Genomic DNA, 24,103 nt, shown 5'->3' on the forward strand with positions numbered 1-24,103 from the left:
AAATATATTATTTAGTTCAAACTAACTCAAACTTACTGATAGTCGACCTATCAAGGGAACTAAGTTAGCCTGTAGCACAACTTTAGTCAAGTACTATTTATTACCATTGTTCGAGATATCCATTAATTATCTAGTTAGTTTTTTAATATGTTTTTTTTTTTATTATTGATTCTTGTGTTGTCAGGTAAAAGAAATAATTGTGCAAAATTTCAGCTTGATCCGAGATCGGGTGTGGGAGAAATAACATGTACAAACTTTTTACCTGAAAGACAGACAGGGTGAGTTAATATAATCTTTGTAAAAAAATATTACGATGGAAAAAGAATCCTGGACCACCGGGGACGCAGTTGGTAGTGTACCTGCTGAACCAGACACTCCACGTGATCCATCCTATCGTTGACAAGACAGGCACATCTCAGGGACAGCTAGAGACCTCAGTGTGCTGGCTATGCAAGCTTCATCGTGTTCAGACAACCAGATGTGCACACGATAGAGACCATCCTAAAGTCTGGAAAACAAACCCACCCTCTCCCTGACGGATGCATGTGGTGCAAGCTGTAAGAACAACGTGTAGATAAGGTCATTCATCGTGTCTCTGCGCCCCAATCATAAACAATACCTAGACAGTCATCTGTCATGGAACTAGTTAAGAACATTAATTGGTGAGGGCAGGTAGGAATGTCGAGCGGCAGTAGCAGACGACACAGCGTAATCTAAGCCTGTGCATCTATTTATCTATAAAAAAAAATAATAATAATAACACTAAAAATAATTATTATTTCGCAGGTCAAACAATTTTTTTTATGCATAACACATTCTCAATCAAACATACCTAATTACCTGACTGACAGACAGATGATTAGTAAGATAACCAAGCTAAACAAAAAAAAAAAATGGTGCGGTTTAAAGTTTGCTAGTCGTTTCGTAAACTTCCAAATGCAGACTCCTTTTCACTTTCTAGTGTAGACCGAATCAAAGGGAAATTATCAGAGAAATACTTTTGATTTTTTATTTGAATAGAAAAATATTAATAGTCTCCCCTTTGTTTTTTTTTAAGTATAATGATAATAATAGTAATCTTTATTATCCATGTAGATCTAGAGGTAAACTAGATAATAGACATTTCTAAAAAATCATTCTTTATCTGTAAGTAGTGTGATGCTAACCATTTTAAAATATTCATTACATTTTAGCAGCAACGAGAAACTTAATCATATAGGTCAGGGGTTCTCAACCTGTGGGTCGCGACTCCCTTGGGGGTCAATTGACGATTTGCCAGGGGTCGCCTAAGACCATCAAAATAAGGATTGTTATTGTCTATTCTTCTATTGCTGTGTGTGTCTAGGGAAAGGGGGGGGGGGGAGTCGCGGCAATTGGGAGATTGTAAAAAGGGGTCGCCGATCTTAAAAGGTTGAGAACCGCTGCTATAGGTCAACAAAGCATCTGTATATATAATTCTCTTCATAGCTCAAGAGTTTGGACACGCAAGCAAGTAGTAAAGGAAAGATCACTCTTTTATTTCTACTAGTCGGACGAACTAGAGTTACGCCAGGGAAAAAAAAGAGGGGGTGGGGAGAACAAGTAGTATTCACCCGTCACTAAATAGCAGGGCCGGACCGTTGTGCCCAAGACAGATTACTCTTTTTGTTTTTATTTCTACCTCACGTAGCGGCGAAAAAAAAAGGGGGGGGGGGAGAACAAGTAATCTATACTGTATTCACCCGTCACTAAAAAGCAGGGCCGGACTCAACCGTTGTGGGGCACAATGCGAAACGGATTTCACGGGGCCAAGTTTGGGTAGGGATATGGATAATAAGTGAAAATTAAGAGTTTATATTAGAAAATATATTCGTCTTTGCCTTTTTTTTTTAATCGTGCGTAGGATTGGCATTTTCCATATTGAATGACACCCCAAAATGACAATTTTTGTCTATATATTTCAGAAGAATTGTATGTGTTTTCTAAAGATTTTAATATTTCCGGATATTTCCAGGACTTTTTCGTATATTTTGCAATTTCAGGAGATTTCCAGGAGCTCCTGGTAAATCGACAGGAGGCCGCGGGAAATCTGTTATAAGTTATACAATGGTTTAATTAAATAATTTATACACCTAGAATTAGCGTGGGTTTAATTAAATAATTTATACACCTAGAATTAGCGTGGAACTGTGTCACCTAAGGCCGGCCCTGCAAAATAGCGGCGTATGCTACGCCGCCGGTCGACTAGTATGCTTATAAATTATACAATGATATTACTAAATAAACTTTGACCATATGTATGTATCTATGTATGTTTCTCACTTTTGATAATGCAGAGGTAGCAAAGATCTGATGGAACTGAAAGTGTCGGACCAAAAAAATAATTTTTTTAGTCATTTTATCAGACGATGATGGCAGTGATGCGTGAAGGCTTGTCTTCTGGTTCAACGGTTGCCAGGAGTTTGTATCAAGTTTCATTTCAAGTGAACTGCCAAATATTGTCATTACAGCAGCTCTGCCAACACGACAGTGTCAAGATGACACGCAGACAAATGACACCAGTGACGAAGGCCCAATGATTATTAATTATTAGTCATGCACCGTAGAGGACTACATAGAACACCTCGACTCTACACAAATGTTATTTCTATCTAACTCAAACCCCATTCAGCGTTTTGATTGAAGCAACATTAGAATACAGATCACACTTAAATACAAGTCAAAAAGAATTACACTACGAGGGCCCAATATTTGGTACTGATCAATTTTAAAGTTCACAATTTACTGCTGGTAATAAAAGTGGCGTAGCAATAGCTCGAAGGGGTTCATTGCGCCCGGCCCGTAATCATCAGGGGCCCGAAGAGACCCTTCAAAGAGAAAAAATAAAAGAGAAAAAAACTGTTTGAGCATAAGAATACTACTTTGTATTTCCAGCACTGTTTGTTAGAAGTCGCTAGTGGAATGAATGTAGATGTATGCCTAATGGACCGCCAAATGTAGTACCTACATCATAACAATCATTGTTATAAATACATGATAATGCGATTTCAAAGCTGACCCAACGGGTCAACGGGGATCTTTCTCATCTTCTGGGTAATAGTGACGTGCAGGCTGCATTTTTATTTAGTAAATATTTCATTGGATTTAGTTCAAAAGTTTAACCCAGATCTATGTTTTTATGACATTTCTAGGTATCTGTGATCTAAGCAGACTGTGAGTTCAACAGAAAAAACAACAAAACATTATGTTTTAATACATCACAATATTTTCACCCACCGGTACATTTGAAAGGGAGAGCAACTTTCAACAGGAAAAATATATAAAGCAAATTGCAATCACTGCCATATATCTCAATACTGCAAGGAGTATATCCGATTTTTTCTATGTAAAAAAAAATAACAACCATTAATTGATTAACTAATTAGGAAATGTTTTAGTGATTCATGTTTTGTCTTTGCCAATAAATAGTTGTGAGAATGTAAAGCGAGAGGGACAACATGTACAACAATCCACCTGGACACAGACTCTTGACAGTTTGACTGACTTTCGTGACGTATTGATTTTGAATTTTTAAAATTTTAAGTCTGCTCTGGAAAACAAAACCTCCCGGTTGAGCTCAAAGCTAAAGAGTTTACAAGTGAATGGATTCAATGAAACGTAAATGCTCTGTGTCCGTACAGCGTACACACACACACACAATAAAGATTAATGTCCAAAATAAATACGTGCATCGGAAGCTGACAAACAGATGCAACTACGGATATTTTCTGTCAACATTTTCAATTAATATTTGTTGATTCAAGCCTCAAGTCTGTTGAGGCAATAACACAGTTCGTTCGTTCTTGGAGCCTAGCCACCATGATTTTCTTTCAAAGTGTCAAAGTGTAGAATATAACCAGGTTTATGGGAGGACATGTATAGATTGGTATGGCTTTTGGGATTCGTGGTATTAAGAAGATAACACAGAAGGCTTTATGCTGCCTCAGTATTAAAAAAAAATGTCGAAGTCACAAGGGTGCAATCGGAAGAAGGCGACTTTCAGTCAGTGGGACAAGGGGAGCAACAGACTTTTTATTTGGTTAAAAAAAAAAAAAAGAAAGGTAATTCAATGTTTGGTTTTTTAAAAAATAAAATCATTTTTAGACAATAGTGTCATAGAATCACTAGCGGATCCAGAACTTTGGAGTGGGGGGGGGGGGGCGATTTTTTTCCAAACCCTAACCTTAACGCCCAGTAAACCCTAACCCTGTGCATAAACGTGCGTACAGCACACACATATATATATATATATATATAAGCTTCTCTTGTGGGGTTCGGGGCGAAGCCCACACGACAAAAGCGTTTCTTGCTTTTTTCATGGCAGAAACGTATTCTTCTGACATCTACATCTCATTATTCATCAATGGAGTTCGGGGCGAATCCCCGACGCCAAAAGCGTTTTCTTGCATTCTTCACTGCAGAAACGCATTCTCCTGACAAGTACATCTCATTATTCATCAATGGAGTTCGGGGCGAATCCCCGACGCCAAAAGCGTTTTCTTGCATTCTTCACTGCAGAAACGCATTCTCCTGACAAGTACATCTCATTATTCATCAATGGAGTTCGGGGAGAAGCCCCAGGGCCAAACGCGTTTTTTTTGCTTTTTTCACTGCAGAAACGCATTCTCCTGACAAGTATAGCTCATTATTCATCAATGGAGTTCGGGGCGAAGCCCCGACGCCAAAAGCGTTTTCTTGCTTTTTTCACTGCAGAAACGTATTCTTCTGACATCTACATCTCATTATTCATCAATGGAGTTCGGGGAGAAGCCCCGGGGCCAAACGCGTTTTTTTGCTTTTTTCACTGCAGAAACGCATTCTCCTGACAAGTAAAGCTCATTATTCATCAATGGAGGTCGGGGCGAAGCCCCGACGCCAAAAGCGTTTTCTTGCTTTTTTCACTGCAGAAACGTATTCTCCTGAGATCTACAGCTCATTATTCATCAATGGAGTTTGGGGCGAAGCCCCGAGGCCAAACGCGTTTTCTTGCATTCTTCACTGCAGAAACGAATTCTCCTGACCTAAAGCTCATTATTCATACTATTAAAAAAGGACCTTTCGAATAATGTTGTACTTGAAAAATATTCTAATATGAATTTATAGGCCCATAATACATTGCAAATAAAACCGATTTTTTCCTTGAAAAGATATAATATACCCCACATACTTAGATTTTTGCTTTGAGGATCGCCGCCGAAAAAAAAATTATTCGATAAATAGTATTCAAGAAAATTGAAGTATAAATTTTGAGGTATAATCCCAAATTTATTTAACTAGAAAAATATCAGATTGAGTAAAGGTTGGGAAAAGGCGACTAAGAAAAGATTATCTGGGTTTAGAACTCATCTCAATTATGACTCTTATACTAAAAAATTTTGTTTGAATTCTAACTTTTCCAATGCAAAGTCTTTCTTAAAATATTTATGATAAATTCATGGGAAATTACATAAACTTTGTCTGGAAAGGGAAGGGGCGGTAGAGTGAAAATGATTAATCCTCGCTCCTTTAATAATTTCTGCTAAAGATTGCATTTAGCATTAAAGAATAGGGGTTGGGCGACTCGATATAAGAATTTAATTTATAGTATATATAAATTATATTAGTGACAGATTTTTTAAATATTGTAATTTCTTAACTATAATACAAAAAGAAAAAGTATTGATTTGTCCGATGGGGGAAATGCGATTGCATGTATCGCCCCTCCCACCTGGTACAACCCTTTTTCATTTAAATTTACTAATGATACAATTTGAGATTAGAGTGTGGCCGAGTGGGGGGGGGGGGCGATCGCCCCTACCGCCCCCCCCCCCCGGATCCGCCAGTGCATAGAACAGTCTATTTTTAAATACACAGAGCGAAATTTTAATGCAGGAATTTTAATATTTTGAATGTGAATTATTATTTGTGATTCTACGACTAAAAATATTTCAAACTAATGGATGCTAGCATGTATTCTGTAAGTGAAGAATACCAGAAGGTATGTCAGAATGACAGTAAGAGAGAGAGAAAGAGACAGAGAGGTAATGACAGTAGAAGTATATATATATATATATATATATATATATATATATATATATATATATATATATATATATATATATATATATATATATATAGAGAGAGAGAGAGAGAGAGAGAGAGAGAGAGAGAGAGTTAAAATGAAAGGGCAGGATAAAACACACACACACAAATGGCCTCTTCAGTTTGGATGGCTGTCACACCAACAGGTCAATGCGACATTGAAAACGCGTTACCTAGCCTTTTAGTTACACATTTATTTTGGTCTCTTGCGGGAACTGTAAAACATCAATGTATTCAATTCAAACAAGTTAACCCAAACTACCGTGATAGCCCTCATCCAAGGTACCTGCGAGTCAACTAGCCATGTCAAGAGGTTTCGTGCTCAGAAAACAGCAAACCAGTGAAACAAACTACCGTGATAGCCCTCATCCAAGGTACCTGCGAGTGAACTAGCCACGTCAAGAGGTTTCGTGCTCAGAAAACAGCAAACCAGTGAAACAAACTACCGTGATAGCCCTCATCCAAGGTACCTGCGAGTGAACTAGCCACGTCAAGAGGTTTCGTGCTCAGAAAACAGCAAACCAGTGAAACAAACTACTAGTTGACCGACCTTCATTGATACGTTTGAAAAGCTGTTGAAGTGCAAGATTGCCTTGACAACACCTGACACTACAGTCACATCTATTACAAATTGAAAAGTTTTCAAAGGACTTACGGTAAAGCACCTTTATTTTGTGTTTTAAAGTGTCAAATATTCTTAACGAGGCGCTTTGACCAAAGTGGCAGCATGACCCAAAAGTTACCATGACGGTAGAAACAGTTCAAATCAGGCACAAATTATGCGGGATAAGTAAAGAAGTGTCAGGGGAGGTAAGGCGGAAAAAAAAAGGGGGGGGGGGAGGCAATATTCTAATGGTGATAAACAGAAGGCCAAAAACAAAAAGAGAATTAGTAAGCCAAGGAGCGTAACCTTCGTGACCCTACGCACAGACACCATGATATTGAGCACTAAGTGGCCATTTCCACTGACGTCTGCCTTTTGCTTGTCGACCTTGACCTCCTTAGAAAAAAATCATATGTTATGCAAGTCTTCATTATTACAGTGTATTTTTAACACCTGATGCAATCTTCCGTCTGCTCGAATATTTCCTTCCCGGTAGAAACTTTGCCGTGTTTTCGCTTGGGTTGCAGTTTAAAAACAAGGGATCAGTATATAGTCTGCTCCCTGTGAAAAAACAAGCCGATCAGAGAGAGAGAGAGAGAGGGTGGAAGAGTTCTTCTACACGTGACCCCACCTCCCCAACTGCGCTACACTTCACCAATAGTGTTCTTCGTTCAGTAGCCTTGACCCCTGTCGTCCCCTCCCTCCCAGTGAGCGTAATTAATCTAGTCGACCTCAAGTTGTTTTAAATACACATGTAGGGATGTAGATCTAGTTACCAATAGAATACAATAGAACAAAAAAGTTTGTAGTTTAAACAAATAAGAAATGTCTTTATCCCACTACAAATGGATATTTTCAAGCCAGGCTGATTGGCTATCTCTTCAAAACCCTACAAATGGATATTTTCAAGCCAGGCTGATTGGCTATCTCTTCAAAACAAAATAGACACACTTATGCTGACTGCACAGTAGAGATGTGTGTTAGATTCAAACCAAATTCAGTCATTCTGTTCAATGTCATGGGCTTTGTTGACTGATCGCGTCCAATTGACTCTCGCATGATAATAAAAAGCCTTTCAAGTGAATAGACTTGTTTTTTGAGTTTTCATTTGAAGTGACTTCCCACGCGAGACGTGCGGCCCAGTGACAAACATTCTCCATAATATTTCTGCGAATTCCAAATGAGTTTTCTGGAGATGCCTAAACAGCTTCGATTCCTTCCAACTATGAACTTTAACCTATTGTGTTCAACATTAGATATAGCCTACACAAATATTCCTATTGAACTTTGTATTGAACCACAAGTGGATGCCTCTAGACGATACAAAATGCTGAATTGAGCGACTTGTAGCCGACGTATTTCGGTCGTGTACTAAGGTTCACTTCTGTTCAAAGAGTTGAACTGATGAACACTTTGAAATCTCTCTCTCTCTGTCCAGATAGTGTATTGTAATGACAGCCCAGAGACAGAAGCTTCTTTATCTCCAGGTTCGAACTCATTTGAGTTTAAATTATATCAAATATGCCAGCCGCCATCCAAATTCAGCCTATGAATGCGACGTATATTGCTTTGCCTGTGGCTAAGACACTGAACCATACAAGAATACTATTTGAAAAGTCAAAATGAAAACCAAGACTTGAAGGCTGCCGAAATCTTCAAAAAGCAGCTCAACTCCAAGAAGTGAAATGACCATGCAGGATTAGCTAGATATCATCTGGGCATTCCCAGAACTTAAGTGTCCACCAACCATTTCTTTAATTCATTAAATTTTAATTTTTACAACTAGAACTTTAATCGAAAAAAAATCTAAAAATAATAATCCTATCCTATCTCAATTTCGAAAAAGTATCGCGTGGTTTCTGTCAAGTGACTGCCACTTGTAGATGTTTGTTCCGTGAGAGTGCACAGATCTATATTTTGTTTCTGTGTACAAAATAAGAAGCGAAACAAAACATTCTAGACACATTTTCTTCCAATGCAACTTGAACTCATGTCTTGATAACAAGAGAGAAAACTTCACTGCTGCCAAACCACCCCTCATCGCTGACATGCTTTATCAGCCTCGTTCTGGTTAGTAAACAGCTTAAGTTCTACAAGTGGGCAGATGCAGATAAACAGGTCGTTGTTAGCAGAGGCGTACACTTGGGGGATGGAGCAGTAAGAAGTCTGCGAAGTCAGTACCGAATGTTACATCCAGCAGTCTACACCAAATCATTCTGGAGTCATGGCTCAAAAGTCAATAGAAAAGTCTAAATACAACTTTTTAAACAAAATAAAACTTTTCTTCAAAATGATTTAGAATTGCAATTTCATTAACAGATATGGTATGGTAAGAAACAAAAGTCACGTTAAATCTCTTGGTTCAATATTTCAGAACGTATGTGGGGGGAGACAAAAGTGTGCAGGAACATTATTTCAAAGTGCCTCTGAGTTCAAAGAATATTTCTGGCTGAAAAGTTAAGGCGATTCTACAATCAACATATGTAACAGCTGACAACTAGCCATGACCTTCATTTCCCTCTGATAATACTAAAGGAGTGGACCCTCTAAGTTACAAACATTTGGTATTCCATTTTAAATCTGTTCAAATTAAAACTATGCCTAGACCACCAAGTACCCCCCCCCCCCAAAAGGGTTGAGCGTACCTCTATTTCAGGAGAGCTTAGGTAGTGTTAAACAGCATCCGCCAGCATTACCTTTAAGAGCAAATGAAAACTAATGTTTATTATTGAATGCATTTCCATGCAATTATCAAATTTAAAAGACTGCGATGCTCGTCTTCGTTGGAGTAGCAAATAAATGTCTTGTAGCTGAGACTTGAAAGGAACAGTGGCAGTAGCTATTAAATGTCTTGTAGCTGAGACTTGAAAGGAACAGTGGCAGTAGCTATTAAATGTCTTGTAGCTGAGACTTGAAAGGAACAGTGGCAGTAGCAAATAAATGTCTTATAGCTGAGACTTGAAAAGAACAGTGGCAGTAGCTATTAAATCAACACAAAAGATCATACTTTGCTTATAAATATATATATGGTGTAGGCTACGTTTGTATTCGCAGTCAGTATCAATGTAGGCAGTATGTCAAAAAGGTCAATGAGAAAGAAACTGATTCAAGCTCAAAGATTTTGTCTCTCGAACACACTTTTCATATCATCACCATCTTAACACATAAACTTGTGTGTCCAGGGGAGGGAGAGGGTAGAGTGTCGTCAGAACACGTGACATGTAGTTCAACACTTTGATGACCTAAGTGCCTTAACTAGTGCATTCAGGCAAACACACACACACGCGCGCGAGGTGTTGTAACGTTCTGTATAGTTCTAGGATGGTGGTTATTGTCACATTGTGCTCTAGAAGCAAACATTCACTTTATACAAGACAACAAACAATAAACAAACAACTCTCTGACCCTAAAGCTTCAGTCTTCTGACACCCTTCCTTCCTCATTATGGAGACATTGGTTCTTATAAATAAATAAACAACTCTCTGACCCTAAAGCTTCAGTCTTCTGACACCCTTCCTTCCTCATTATGGAGACATTGGTTCTTATAAATAAACAAACAACTCTCTGACCCTAAAGCTTCAGTCTTCTGACACCCTTCCTTCCTCATTATGGAGACATTGGTTCTTATAAATAAACAAACAACTCTCTGACCCTAAAGCTTCAGTCTTCTGACACCCTTGCTTCCTCATTATGGAGACATTGGTTCTTATAAATAAACAAACAACTCTCTGACCCTAAAGCTTCAGTCTTCTGACACCCTTCCTTCCTCATTATGGAGACATTGGTTCTTATAAATAAATAAACAACTCTCTGACCCTAAAGCTTCAGTCTTCTGACACCCTTCCTTTCTCATTATGGAGACATTGGTTCTTATAAATAAACAGGGCGAGGGGGCTGAATGGTAAAGCGCTTGTCTTTCAAACCAAAGGGTATAGAGTTCGAATTCTGGTGACTGGAATTTCGGGGTTTAAGGATGCCTCCACCAGGCTCTAATGGGTACCCAACATAGGTTGGGTAAGTAAAGGCCGTTGGTCGTTAACCATCGGTCATAGAGAAATATGCTTTACATCATCTGCCCCTTAGGTGTTAAACAGGTACCTTAACTATTTTACTTGATCAAAGAGTTACACAGGTATTCAGCTCAACAATGAATAAGTACAACGTAGATGGATGCCTCTAGCATTAGTGTCCCCCTAGACGTCGCTAAACTATCTACAAATAAGAACATGTTTTCCCTCACCAAGAGGACGTTTAGGCCTTTACAAATGTTTACTTTGTGATAACACGAGAGCTTGGTTTTAAACAAAGAAAATGGCACAAAACCTTCTGTCACTCACATAACGTTACTAGACCAATTTGAAATTTGAGTATGGTTTCGAACCAAAGACCTCTGAAACGCCCCCCCCCCCCCCAAATTTGTATTTAAATAGAAAAAAAAAGACACTGAAAACCCGAGTTCAAAATGAGCAAGAGAATGCGTTAATTTAGACCTGCTTGAAAGACTGTTTAGTCCAGGAGCTTTCAATTTCAATGCAATCAAAGAGTATCTTGTTAGCTCAATGTAATCAAAGTGTATCTTGTTAGCTCAATGTAATCAAAGTGTATCTTGTTAGCTCAATGTAATCAAAGTTTAAACACGTTATCGCCACTGCTTAGCCCTGTGTCTTGGGCAATGATGCAAATAAGTGCAGCACAATGAAAGATAGTCGACAACAGCCATTAGGAGAGCCCTTGAACCCCCCATTCCCCAGCAGGGGACGCGAGAACAAGATTTAAAACTTATCTGAAATTTTGTTCTGTGTGTGTGTATTTCAAGTACGCATGTGTCCATCTTTAAAGTCAATATGACTTTTTTTTTTCCTTAATGTCACAACGAACCCAGATTACATCAACGTCACGTACGAATAGGTGACCTTGACCTCACCATCTTCACATAAGGTAGCATAATTATAATAATAAAAAAAATAATTGGATAGTTTATATCACAATATATACATATCATGTTCTAAGTCGCCAACCATGGGGGACACCACGCACGCACGTCGACTCTCTAACACTGAATGAAAAATTCATGGAAAGATAACTCTTTTATTTCTGTAAGTCAAACTAGAGTTATCACATGTAACTTTCGCGGCGAGAGAGCGCGGCTCAGAAAAAAAAGAGGAGGGGTGGAACAAGTTTTCTTCTCTGTATATATAATTCTCTACGACGTCGCACAACCATGCCAGACACCACGCCGACTCTAACCCGCCCCCTCCAACACCTTCCTCGTCCTCCAGGCATGCGCACACAGTTGTTTGCCCTAACCCACCTCATCACCAAATAGAGGCGTATGCTACGCCGAGGGTTAAGTGTCTTAACAATAATTCAAAACCTTGTCATTTTCTCCGGATCTTGGACTCTGACCATCGTCTGCCGACTAAATACGTTTGAGATGTGTCATTCAAAATGTCTGTCCTGTCCTCCACAATGCAATAATGAAAGCTGCTACTGTGGGCTCGATGCCCAACTAAAAGGTTGGAACACTGTCAATGACTTGATTTTCAATTAAAAATTCATAGCAGATACCTGACAACAAATGTCAAAAGCAAAAAATGGTTGACCATTGTCCGCGTTACACACCACACATGCTCAGCTAGGAGGAATGTTACATGCCCAATAAAATATATAATAGATGACTCATAGTAATACACACTGGGGTAGTTTCAAACTATGAAAGCGATATCCTTTGTTCAAGAATTCAACTCCTATCGATTGTCTACTGTGGTTATTAATGTACAGTTAGCGGGGATTAAACCTCTATGATTCACTATGTGCAAGTCTCACAAACGTAGTTGGACTATGTAGAGTATTAACATGCTTTATTTTTTACATCAAACTATTGACTTACATTTATATAGCTCTAATGAGCACAAGCCTTCACTCTCTGTGACTTGACCAGGTCGCAACAAGCAACTTACCCTCGAATACATTCGATCTGCATTGTTCAAGCGTAGAGGCAGGCAGAAATCTCACTTGGGAATAGTCTCCATGTATGCTAGCGATCCTGACATCAAACCTAGCAACAAGGTCAATGTGACCATAACGGCGGCACTGGTGTGACACACAAGTGTGGTAGAGTGATGCAAGTATACAAGGGCTGCACAAGTTGGTCAAGAAGTTCAATTGCAATTCATTAGGATTCAGATGCAATGGCGAGTATTATCATACAGATTTAATAAGTGAAACACGCACAACTTAAACCAATAATAATAATAATAATCTTTATTATCCGTAAGGAAATTTGTCTTACAATTTATGCATTACACCAAACAAAAAACGTTATAACTATAAGAAACCAAAGTGTACATTCACACCAGACTCACTCATAATTTACATGTGACAAATGTTATACCAGATTGTTCTTATTTAATGATTTGATTGCCAGGGGAACAAAAGAGTGTTTGTGTCTGTTTGTCTTTGCTATCGGTGTCTTGTATCTCTTTTGTGATCGCACACATTAAAACAATTAAACACATACAAGTTAAACCAGTAAACACACACATCTCAAACCAGTGAACACACACATCTCAAACCAGTGAACACACACATCTCAAACCAGTGAACACACACATCTCAAACCAGTGAACACACACATCTCAAACCAGTGAACACACACATCTCAAACCAGTGAAACAAATAAAACCAGTTAAACGTACAACTTAAACCAGAGAAACACCGAGACCAAGCGTTATAGAAAGCCTGAACACTGACCTGCAACGTCAATAGCTCATTGCCACGTCACAGGTTTGAAAAGCAAACAAAACTTAGCCGTGACAAATCCGAAAAATTCCTTCCCTAAGAAGGGATTCTAAATCGAGACCCTTCATTAGGGAACCAAGCGATTTATGCCCCTCGGCCATACATCTTTATCGGTAATACAGCAAAACTAATCTTAAGAGAAAATATATGGCTTGTCTTCGATTAATAAGCAGTGCAATATTAAACGCAAGTTTATTGTCTTATATGGATCAATGTATTTTCAATTGCGATAAGAGTATTATAAACATCGCACTAACTTTCTGAATGAGGCAAGATGTCTGTTAACAATAAGCATGACCTTGATCCGTCTGAGCAACACGATTAGTCAATCAACATCCATTTCCAAGTTTGTCGCGCTCCCTTAAACCTTATCGATCCCTTCAAGTCAAGGCTATTTCTGATGCTTCTAAAAGCCTTCATTTTAATACTTCCAATTTTCTTGGACATCATTTTTTTTTCGGGCAAAATGGAGACCTTGATTTGAAAACTGGGCATTTCATGAGTTGAATTTCTTGAGAGCATTGAGTTTGAATAGATGACATAAATGTCAATAATAAAATACACTGAACATGAACAGTTATTGGTCTGGAGTTGTATCTAGGCGAAAGTCATGTCTATGTGTCATCGTTATTCTGGGGAAACTCTAAGAATTTGTTTAAGATTGTATTTAAGACACACACAAATGGAATGCTTCGATCCCAGGTACAAAAAGAACATTTTAGATCCAGTGATACAACAGTAAGAGGCTACTGTGGTCAGCGAGTCATGTGTGCTCTCGACTTATTCATAACTGACTTCAAGCAATAGAAGTAGTTTTATTCCCACACACAGCCCTAGTAAGTGTCCATGTAATGCTCAAGTGACCAAAACTATACTGCATAATGTTCAAGTAAAAATGTACTCTTATAGATTTAAAAAACTCCATGAAAGAAATGCACACGCCCCAAACGAATTGAAGCAAAAATGTCAAAACTTGTTCTAAGATTGTCGTGCACTGAACCAAGTCTACATACTAACTAGGAATAGTTAGAAACATACTTCATAGTGTTCAATTATTTATAAATACAAATGAAAAATGTTCATGGGCGTTGGCCAGACATAAAAAGGGCAAACCGGTACTGGGTATGTTGTAAAGCATGAAGGTGCTGTCCTGAGTTTCAAAGCTGCATCCAAGGAGATGTACTGACTATCTATAGTAATCACACCTAATCACACCCAGCCCTTTGATACATCGTGTTTGTAAAAACAGCAGGAGATTACAGTTGTATCCATATCAACGGAGAAAAGAAAGTGGAACAAGACAAAGAAAAGAGGAAAGACGGGTGCTAAAAAAACCGGAAGACTACATTGCTTAGATGGGTGAAAAAAGAAACGAAAGATTTCCAAGCTCCTTCATGTCTTTTCTGCGGCACTTCACGTCTGTTTTACAATGTTACATATCACAGCAGGATTACGTCATTTCCAGCAGGTGAACTCGAGAAACAGGGAAAAACAACATTGAAGACTTACCTCACTGCTGGGTATAAAATGACTTGGACCAACATTGATGGGCTCTGGAACTTTTAAGTCTCTACCCCGCTCCTGGCAAGGAAAAACAATTAGAAAACATTTTTTATAGAGATATATTTTGTTTTCATTACAGCATTAGTAATGTAGTCATTAATAGCACCAATATTCAGGCAACAAGATATTTATGGAATGAGTTTCTCGTATGAAAATTCTGTCAATTGTTATTTCTGAAAAAAAAAAAATCTTCCGAAATGTGTTTTTAATTTAACTGATAACAACAAACAATTCTTTTACTTTTCGCCTTCAGTAAGTCTTTGTACCTAGAGCCCACTGCATTCAACTCGCACGTTTGTGCTGGTTATAATGATGGGTCTGATTTTCATAGACATTCAATGACACAAACAGCGTAGAAACCCTTTTACTTTAGTAGCTAATTCCTTTTAGACTTGTCGAACAATGTACAATTTTTTTTAATATGCTTTTAACAAAATGCGATGTCATCACACTCATTATAACAAAATAATAGTAACTGTTTCGCTCTGAACGACTCCTACAGACGTGTACAGTGTTGTACACTGATAACAACAAAATAAAATAATGTCCAAATAGACGAAGTCACGCGTGAATGCGACAAATTTGATACCACGGCTAGTAGAAGCTCTATAGACATTTATAAAGAGATAGGCAGGGGGAAACAACTATAATCCGGCTCTATACATCAATGAGTTTATGTCCCAGAGATGTAGATGTAATGTCTGTCACCAACAGTGAGAACTCATCATATGATAATCTGTTCCTTGACATTCATCTTTGGGGTGTTGTGACAGCGTCACCAGATCAGAGTGTTGACTCATTTGTCTTCTTTTTCAGGTATCTGATTCCCAGTATTTTTGTGTAGCATTTACTCTCAAATACAGCGTTTAGTGTCCAACTTTCATAACAATAGAACAGTATCGAAACCATTAGCGAAAAATGCAGTTTTAATTTAACTTGGAACCTGTTGTTATTCTTCCAGATTTTCCAAAGTTTACAGAGGATGCCAAGCTTAAACGGGTTAGCCAATATAAAGACCGTCTTAATATTCACATGTTGTTGTTTTTTGTTTTTGTTTTTTGTATCATGGAAAATATTGGTCCACATTAGGGTAACAGAAACTGCCATTTACAACGTGCTTTAAAATGATTCCTATTGTGTGCATTTAATATGCATGATTATTTTCAATACACACTTTTAGAACACATTAATTAGCCTTAGCACCTGTGAGCATATAGTTCTATTAAGCACGAGGAAGACGATCTCACAATAGTATGTGATATATACAGAAGCTGTGATCAACCTACAAGATGAAAATATTCCACAGCCCCAGGGCATAAACACAGACTTTTTACATTCAATGACCGTCTCCACATTAGACCCAAACCCAGCACATAGTCAAAAGATCTGCTCAAGTCAGAGCTCCCCCCCCCCCAGTCAACCATCCCGTTAGCCCATTTTCCACCAAGCTATTGGCCAACATAACGAGAAACTATCGATTGGATTATTACATTGAAAAATAATTAGCGCCTTGAATGGACGTAATCAGCTCACGAATTATCTACAGACAAATGCGTTCCATATTCAAGGCTTAATACGTGTTTATTTTTTAGTTGTTTTTTTTTTTGCTGACGTAATGAGAACTCAATGGATCGATATGAAATAGGTTATCTGCCCGTGAGTCATGGCTCTGAGGCTTGATATCTAGATGATCCTATAGAACACCCACTGGTCCATGGATCAACATAAGTTGACAACTCTTATTCACCAGAAAAGAAGTTGGAGGGACGAAGAAAGGTAGCTGCTAGAACAGTCTTACTAACGTCAGCTGCTTGACAGAATCTTGACAGTCAGACACGGGACTGAACGGACAGAAAATGCACTACGATTCCACCAACACTATAAAAATACGAGTTCATTATAAAGGTTTCAACGTTTATTCTATCTCTCTCTTTAATAGAGCTCCGACTCTCTGGCCGCTGAAATGTTTGTCAACAGAGAAATAAGGAAGATAATAGGATAGTTAACGTCTTGAAGTATAAACAATTAGTTATCACGATCATAACGTAGACAATAAGATCCCTCAGTATAATAACACCTCCAAAACGTGAATCTACAAATTCCTCTTAGATAATGATCCACGAGTCCTCAATCTAACAATGCTTTTGCTTTCAAAAATAGCCACACTATTTTGTATCACACATCCCGATGTTTTTTTACCTACGTGATTCTAAACAAGCGTACTGTGACAGAATGGAATCTGTGAAGATACAGCAAACGAGATTGTTTTACATGTTTTCCAATGGAATTGAAGAGTATTATATCAAAAACCTCCAGGAGGATGCCGGCGGGTAGGGTTCAAAACCAGGAGCATCGAGACGACATCAGCACAAAACACAAAATAATTGAATATCCAAACCACAGTTCTTACAATAACACGAGTATTAATCTCATACAAATGTTTCATCTAATACAACATAAAGGAATATTCAAATGTTTCATCTAATACAACATGAAGGAATATTCAATTGTATACTTAAGAACTGTATGCGGACCATAAGACAATTAGAGCAAGGAGATAAAGAATTTATGTAGCATAGGACCTATGTAAAACTCTAGTGTTTGTGCAAATACATTATGAACTTTACTTGAATAAAACGTTTATTATACTTAATGACTCAATTTTTTTAAAAGCCTGCACAAATGTAACCATCCACTTAGGTTTAAAAAAATGTTAAATGGGCTTGCCTTAGTCACAATTCACTAAGTAGATAGAAATGATTAAGGTTTGATTTTCAATATTTCATTCGATACCATGTCTATATTTGAAGTGAGTAAGATGGCAGCATTAAGAACTTAAACTTTAATTCTATTTGAAGTGAGTAAGATGGCAGCATTAAGAGCTTAAACTTTAATTATATTTGCAATGGACTACTAGATAGACGTGGTGTTTTCAAAAGACACTTCAACAAAAATGGTGGCACAGTGAGCGAGGATGGTATGTTACAGTGAGCGAGGATGGTATGTTACAGTGAGCGCGGATGGTATGTTACAGTGAGCGCGGATGGTATGTTACAGTGAGCGAGGATGGTATGTTACAGTGACACCGAGGGTCCTCCCCAACCTAATGCTGTGTCATGTCATGTCTCCAGGGTGAACTAACAACCAGATATGACATACGATCTAAAAATAGATCTAATGTGCCTACATGGCAAACGACATCTCCGTGATAACGTGTTCGAGGACTAGATACGCAATCCATTACGTCCGTAGAGTTGTCAATCCAACAACTTGATTGTAGGTTCATTTTATCACAGCAATAAAACCATGTCCAGGAATTTGACCGACATCGATACCTAGACCTCAGTGTCACGGTGATCATACAATGTGCTATTTACTAACATGAAATCCAAATATTTGATAACACTCCTAGTTAACACATTCAAGAAAACAAAGACCATGGCTAGAGAGGACAGAAACCCTCTAGGGAAAAGATAAATACATCAACTGTAGAAAACAAACTATTTCGAGGAGTCCATTCATCTCCCAAACCTACGAAAAAAAAAATAATTGGGCTCACAAATTTCCAAGAGTCAGAGAGGGGAGAAATCAAAATCTTACAATTGTCAATCAACATGTTGGAGGTTTGACTAAATAAATACAATGATCCAAGTGGCCAGGATTTCAAGTTTTATTTTTTTTTTTTTGCAAGCCCATAATGTGCAGCCATATCTAAGGGATATTACTCTTACTGCCTACAAAAACTGGAGGATGTGTACTTAATGTCCAAATCAAATGCTGATTGTCCTTGTTATCTTTGGGCTACCATAAACTTTCCAATCTGAAGTGATTACGATAAGCAAGCATAGCAAATGGCCATCAGTTGGCAATGTCATTGTTACCCTATTACGATATAGGCCTACTGTGTAATTTATTAGGTGTATAAATACTTAAAGGTTGTTAATCTACCCTCATTAAGCTTTAGATAAGCCTCCAGTTGCACTTTCAATTTAAAAACGTCCAAAGAATTGTGGGACAGTTGATTCTAAATTTATACAAAACTTAATCATCTCACTGTCTGTCTGTCTGATAAAAGTTTGTACACGTTATTTCTCCCACACCCAATCTCAGATCAAGCTGAAATTTTGCACAAATATTTCTTTTACCTGACAAAAGAAGAATCAATTTTTTAAAAATTAACCAATTAGTTCCTTAACTATTGGTAATTATTTTGTTTGATAACTCAAACAAGGGAAATAAATTGTACTTGACTGATAAGGTGGTATACGTTCAATTAGTCACCTTTATACTTTGTAGAGAGAAAAGTTTGAAACTAACAATAGATAAAATTATAAAACCTATTTTTGTAAGCATATCCCTGGCACTGTGGTTAGTGAATTGACTTGAGGAGGTTTAAAAAAAAAAAAAAAAAAATTTGTATGTTTTTCTTGTGATAGCTTAGCCTTAAGTCTCTGATGGGAATAGAAGTAAACCAATATATAGCTTGAATGACTTATGCATATACTTCTTGTTCATAGACAATGACCTTAACTAACAGTATGTTACAAGTGGCAGATATTTTAAATTTTGAGATTTTCAGGGAACCCTTGAGTCCACACAACTCTACTGGGCACCTGACACATACATTGACTTTTGTTCTGGCCACATGACACCTTCGTTAATTGTCAGCCATAGAAACAAATGAGCCTTACATCATAAACCCCAAGGATTGCAAGATCTGAAAGTAAGGGATACCTTTAAGTTAGAAGCCTATTTACTCCATCACAGATACAAGTTTACTAGATCTCCTCAAGATGAATATATTTTAAAACCCAGTACCATATCAATAAATGCAAATATAAAAAAATCAAATTAAAATAAAAATGAAATAAAGTTATTTATTGCTTGAAATTTCAGAAATACAAGATATGTGACATTATATATTCAACTACAATTACAATGTTGTAAAGGTCAGCATATCTTTGAAATAGAGAGGGGATCTGAACAACTGATGACATAAATAGATGACATAACAGCTGTCATTAATAGTCATTTAAACAAAAAAAAACTGAAAAGCAAACAGTTTATAAAAAAAGTTTTTTTTGTTTATCCATGGAAGCATAGAGAAAGAGATTCAATACCAGGGGACACAATCAACACATGAACAATAATGAGAAAACGTCATGAGAACTAAGAGCTCGCATGATGCCAAGTGACCTCCTCTATGAAGCTATAGCAAAAAAGAAGCTTATAACTACATCTTCAACAAAGCAAGGGGCATTGATGTGAAAGGAAGAGGAAAATACTTTTATATTTGTGCTTCAAATAGCTGTAGAAATCTGCATACCAGCAAGAGTTCCTTCAATAATGGCACTAACTTTTTAGCTGAAACAAGCTTAATGGTTCTTTATGACTACCAAGTGTAACCCCAGGAATGCCAGAACTCATTCTTTCAAAAGAAGGAGATGACAACAGATGAATGTCATGACTAACAACCCTTGAGTGTTAGGGTGGTTTATTTTGTCAGTTTCATTTGTTAGAATATATGGGATCACCTAAAAAATACTTGAAAGAATGATTCATACAAAAACAATCCTACAGCACCAGAAGGAAAAAACAAGTGAAAAAGATTGAGACAGGGTTATCATTGTTCCTTAAACATCTCACAGTTATGTGATAAATGAAGATGAAAAAAAGATGACATTTGACTGTCATAACAAACACTTCTAACAAACTTGTATCTTGACAATTGGGATTTAAATATATGACAAGTTATCATGTTAAACTTCTGGAGGAAACGAGATTAGTAAAAAGGATTAGATCTCTAAGCTGACCTATATACAAACACTATTTCAGCTGGATTTAAAGATAACAGTCCATTGTACTGACCATAAGACACCCTCAGTAACTCTGGTATAAGAAACAATTCTACTGTTTCCACCCCATGGAAACTGCATTGATTGCTTACAACTTATTTAGACATGTAGAGAATGACAGCAGCAAAAGTCAATCTTTATGTCAGTATGTTTTCATAGAGAAAACTACAGGACCATTTGAAAGAAATGTCCCTATAAATTTACCTCATACATGCACACACACCTATCATATTTACATAGTGTATTGAATAATTGAATTGGTGTTGAAACAAAATAAAGAAACCACTCCAGACCACGTCGATTTCACCTGATTTTGTAGTAAAAAAAAAACTACTACCACTTATTCTTTACAGAATATATTGTCCCCACAAGTGAAACTGACTTGATTCAGAACTTTCAAATTCTCAAATGAAAATCTCAGTCTACGCAGGGTCTGAATTCAAACCCGTACATGCCATTTGAAAATTCAAAATGTATTTCAAGTAACCAGATTTCAAAGTATCTTGTGCACCATTTGTGATTATAATCCAATGCAATAGAGGAAGTTTTCTGATTTTAGTGCAAACACAGGGAAAACACAATATTAAATTATTTTTTAAAAAATTACATAAAAGATATTAGTAGTATTACATTACTAGTATTATAAATAAAATGTAATCTTGTTACCTTGATTTCAGCCAACAGCATTCTGCATTTATCACGAACATCATCAAATGGACAAACAATAGATAGTCGCAAAAATCCTGGCATCATAGACTGCAAATATGACTTCCTGTCTACTCCATTTAGAAAACCAGGAATGCCTGTAGAGATTGGACTGCCATAGCCATCCAGGTACTGGTCAACTAAGAGGAAGATGTTCTCCATAGCCTGTTTTCTGGAGGTCAAGTCACGGCTAGAAAGCCTGGAGAGATATTGCATTGAGTCAACCACATTCTGAACGACCTCTAGATATGAACTAGTATACATGCCAGGTCTTTCTTCCTCTGCCATCTCTTTTAGTGATTTGAAACAATCCACAGATATGAATTCAAGTGCAATCTAAAAAAAAAAATAAATAAATAAAAAAATAATGTGTAATTGAAATGCATTTTAGGATTTGACTTGAGCTAATATGTGTTTACCTATTTTCAGTAATTGGTATAGGAGTTTATCCAATAATAATGGCAATTTTACTGAGTAGACCAAGGTGTCTATTCTAGAGCAGTGTTTCTCCAGACGACCGTAAGGGTTCTGCAGAACTATGAAAATTGTATACAATTAAACTAATGTCTTCACTAAAAGCTATTTTTTTCTGATCGGATAATTTGAATAATAATCAACTAGCCACTCACTAATGTTCAATATGTCTATTAGTAAGACTTAATAGAACTTTATTTATAATGTAGACAAAATCAACTTGTGATAAATGAAGTGTACTAGACTTAAGTAACAATATTTCTTAAACTCACTACAATAACAAAACCTTTCAATCTCACGCTCCGGAGTCATCTGTCCTAACTAAGACCAAGTGATGACAATGCCTATGTTGCATCATTCACAAACAATCGCTAACTTTTCCCACTGTCACCATAGAAACACACACACTCCAAAACACAAGGATATGGTTACAAAATAAACTTCCTAATTTATATCTTTCATTATGGGTCAAAAGTTGTTGACTGCTTTCCCGCCTTATCTTGTAGAACGTGGATTCACAGACGTTATTAAACTCTTCACAAATAAAAGAAACCAACTCGAAATTTGTGCTTGTGGCAATTTTGACTGATACTCACAAACATTTAGCTGGACATAAATACACATAATGTCATCAAAGACATACATTTTAAAATATTATTTTATAGTAAGGTATAATTTAAAATTAGAATTAGATTATTTTAGATCCTAGTCTACAGTCCACAGCAAGAGATACAAATGATTTTCTACTTGACTTAGATTCTAGATATAATCCAACTGTACAATCTATGAATGAATTTAGTTCTAGATATACTAAGACAATGGATATGCCTAGAATATGTGTACTTGTTAAGTATAATATCATGTTAATATGAATCTAGCTAGATGTACTCTTTAAGACTTAGTGTCATCACCTACAGTAAAGCAGTTACATTTCATGATTTACAAATTAAGACAACTAAAAGTCACTAAGACTAGAGTCTAGATAGAAATATGTCTATACTATATCTAGATTTCTAGATCTATCGATAAGTATATAGAGTACTAGATTTCTATTGACAGATCAATAATATAGTAATTATTATAGTATAGACTATTACTAGAGATCAACTAGGACTATACATATAATTCAAATAATATATTATATATCAATATATGACTATATTAAATATATAATATTAGTATAGACTTAGTCTTAGTCAGTTTAGAGCCTAGTTATTATTTATTATTGATAAATAGATTTAATATTTAATTTATTATATACGGGTACACTTACTAGATTTAGATACTTGTAATAGAGAAAGTAAATGTAGAAATAAACTTTTGTCCTGAATGCTGGTTATCTATTCTATATTCTATGCGTTTCCCGTTAGTAAAAGGTGAGTTACACATTCATAACACATCTCCACTTTCAGCAACAAAAGAGAGGTGAGGCAATTTGCGTAGCACTTGATGCCGGCTTTCTGTAATCAGCTGATAGAAATTGGAAAAGGTCATAGGAATATTTTTAGTACTAAAGGACCAATCAGCTGATAGATCTAGTTCACAGTTGACACATGAAGCAAAGAATAATGATTTTATATAACACGATTAATTAAAGAATATATTATCGAACTATCTGAATCACATGTTCATTGAAGCTGAATATGAAACAATTCAATTGTTAAGTACTAATCGCTGTTTACAAAATAAGCATAGAACATTTTTCTTATCCGGCAACCTTTTTCTTATTTTTTTTTATAACGCGCAAGCGCAGTAAACTCTGGCCATGACCTATATTTCATTTTGTACACACCCCCCATTTCAGCCAATTATATTAATTTAAAATAGTGGTTGTGGTAAGCATCGAATAGTGATCCAGTGTCTGGCTTTCTCTAGAAATAGAAATCTAAAATCTAGATTCATATTCTAGATTAATTTCTATTCTACCACTGCATCTAAATCTAGAGTATTTTAGTAGAGTATTTTGTTAATAATAGAGCACATTCACATCTCACTAAACTTT

General features: G+C 36.7%; 1 protein-coding gene across 3 annotated transcripts in view; it reads right to left on the bottom strand.

The window, feature by feature from the left end:
- LOC106070595 (sestrin-1-like) overlaps positions 1-23,731 on the bottom strand; it is a 110,384-nt gene extending 86,653 nt beyond the window's left edge. Inside the window, exons 1-4 of one of the 3 annotated variants that reach the window (XM_056033688.1) lie at positions 23,375-23,721; positions 22,047-22,155; positions 21,589-21,963; positions 15,014-15,085 (exon numbers count right to left, since the gene is read on the bottom strand). In XM_056033688.1, the coding sequence (XP_055889663.1) occupies positions 15,014-15,085; positions 21,589-21,915 (399 nt within the window). In that variant the 5' untranslated portion in view covers positions 21,916-21,963; positions 22,047-22,155; positions 23,375-23,721. Of the gene's footprint in view, positions 1-15,013; positions 15,086-21,588; positions 21,964-22,046; positions 22,156-23,374 lie in introns of all 3 variants that reach the window. The other 2 variants (XM_013230535.2, XM_013230534.2) reach the window with 2 other exon arrangements.
- Positions 23,732-24,103: the final 372 nt, after the last annotated feature.

This window comes from Biomphalaria glabrata, chromosome 6 (genome assembly GCF_947242115.1).
Source record: "Biomphalaria glabrata chromosome 6, xgBioGlab47.1, whole genome shotgun sequence".
Classification (NCBI taxonomy): Eukaryota; Metazoa; Mollusca; class Gastropoda; family Planorbidae; genus Biomphalaria; species Biomphalaria glabrata.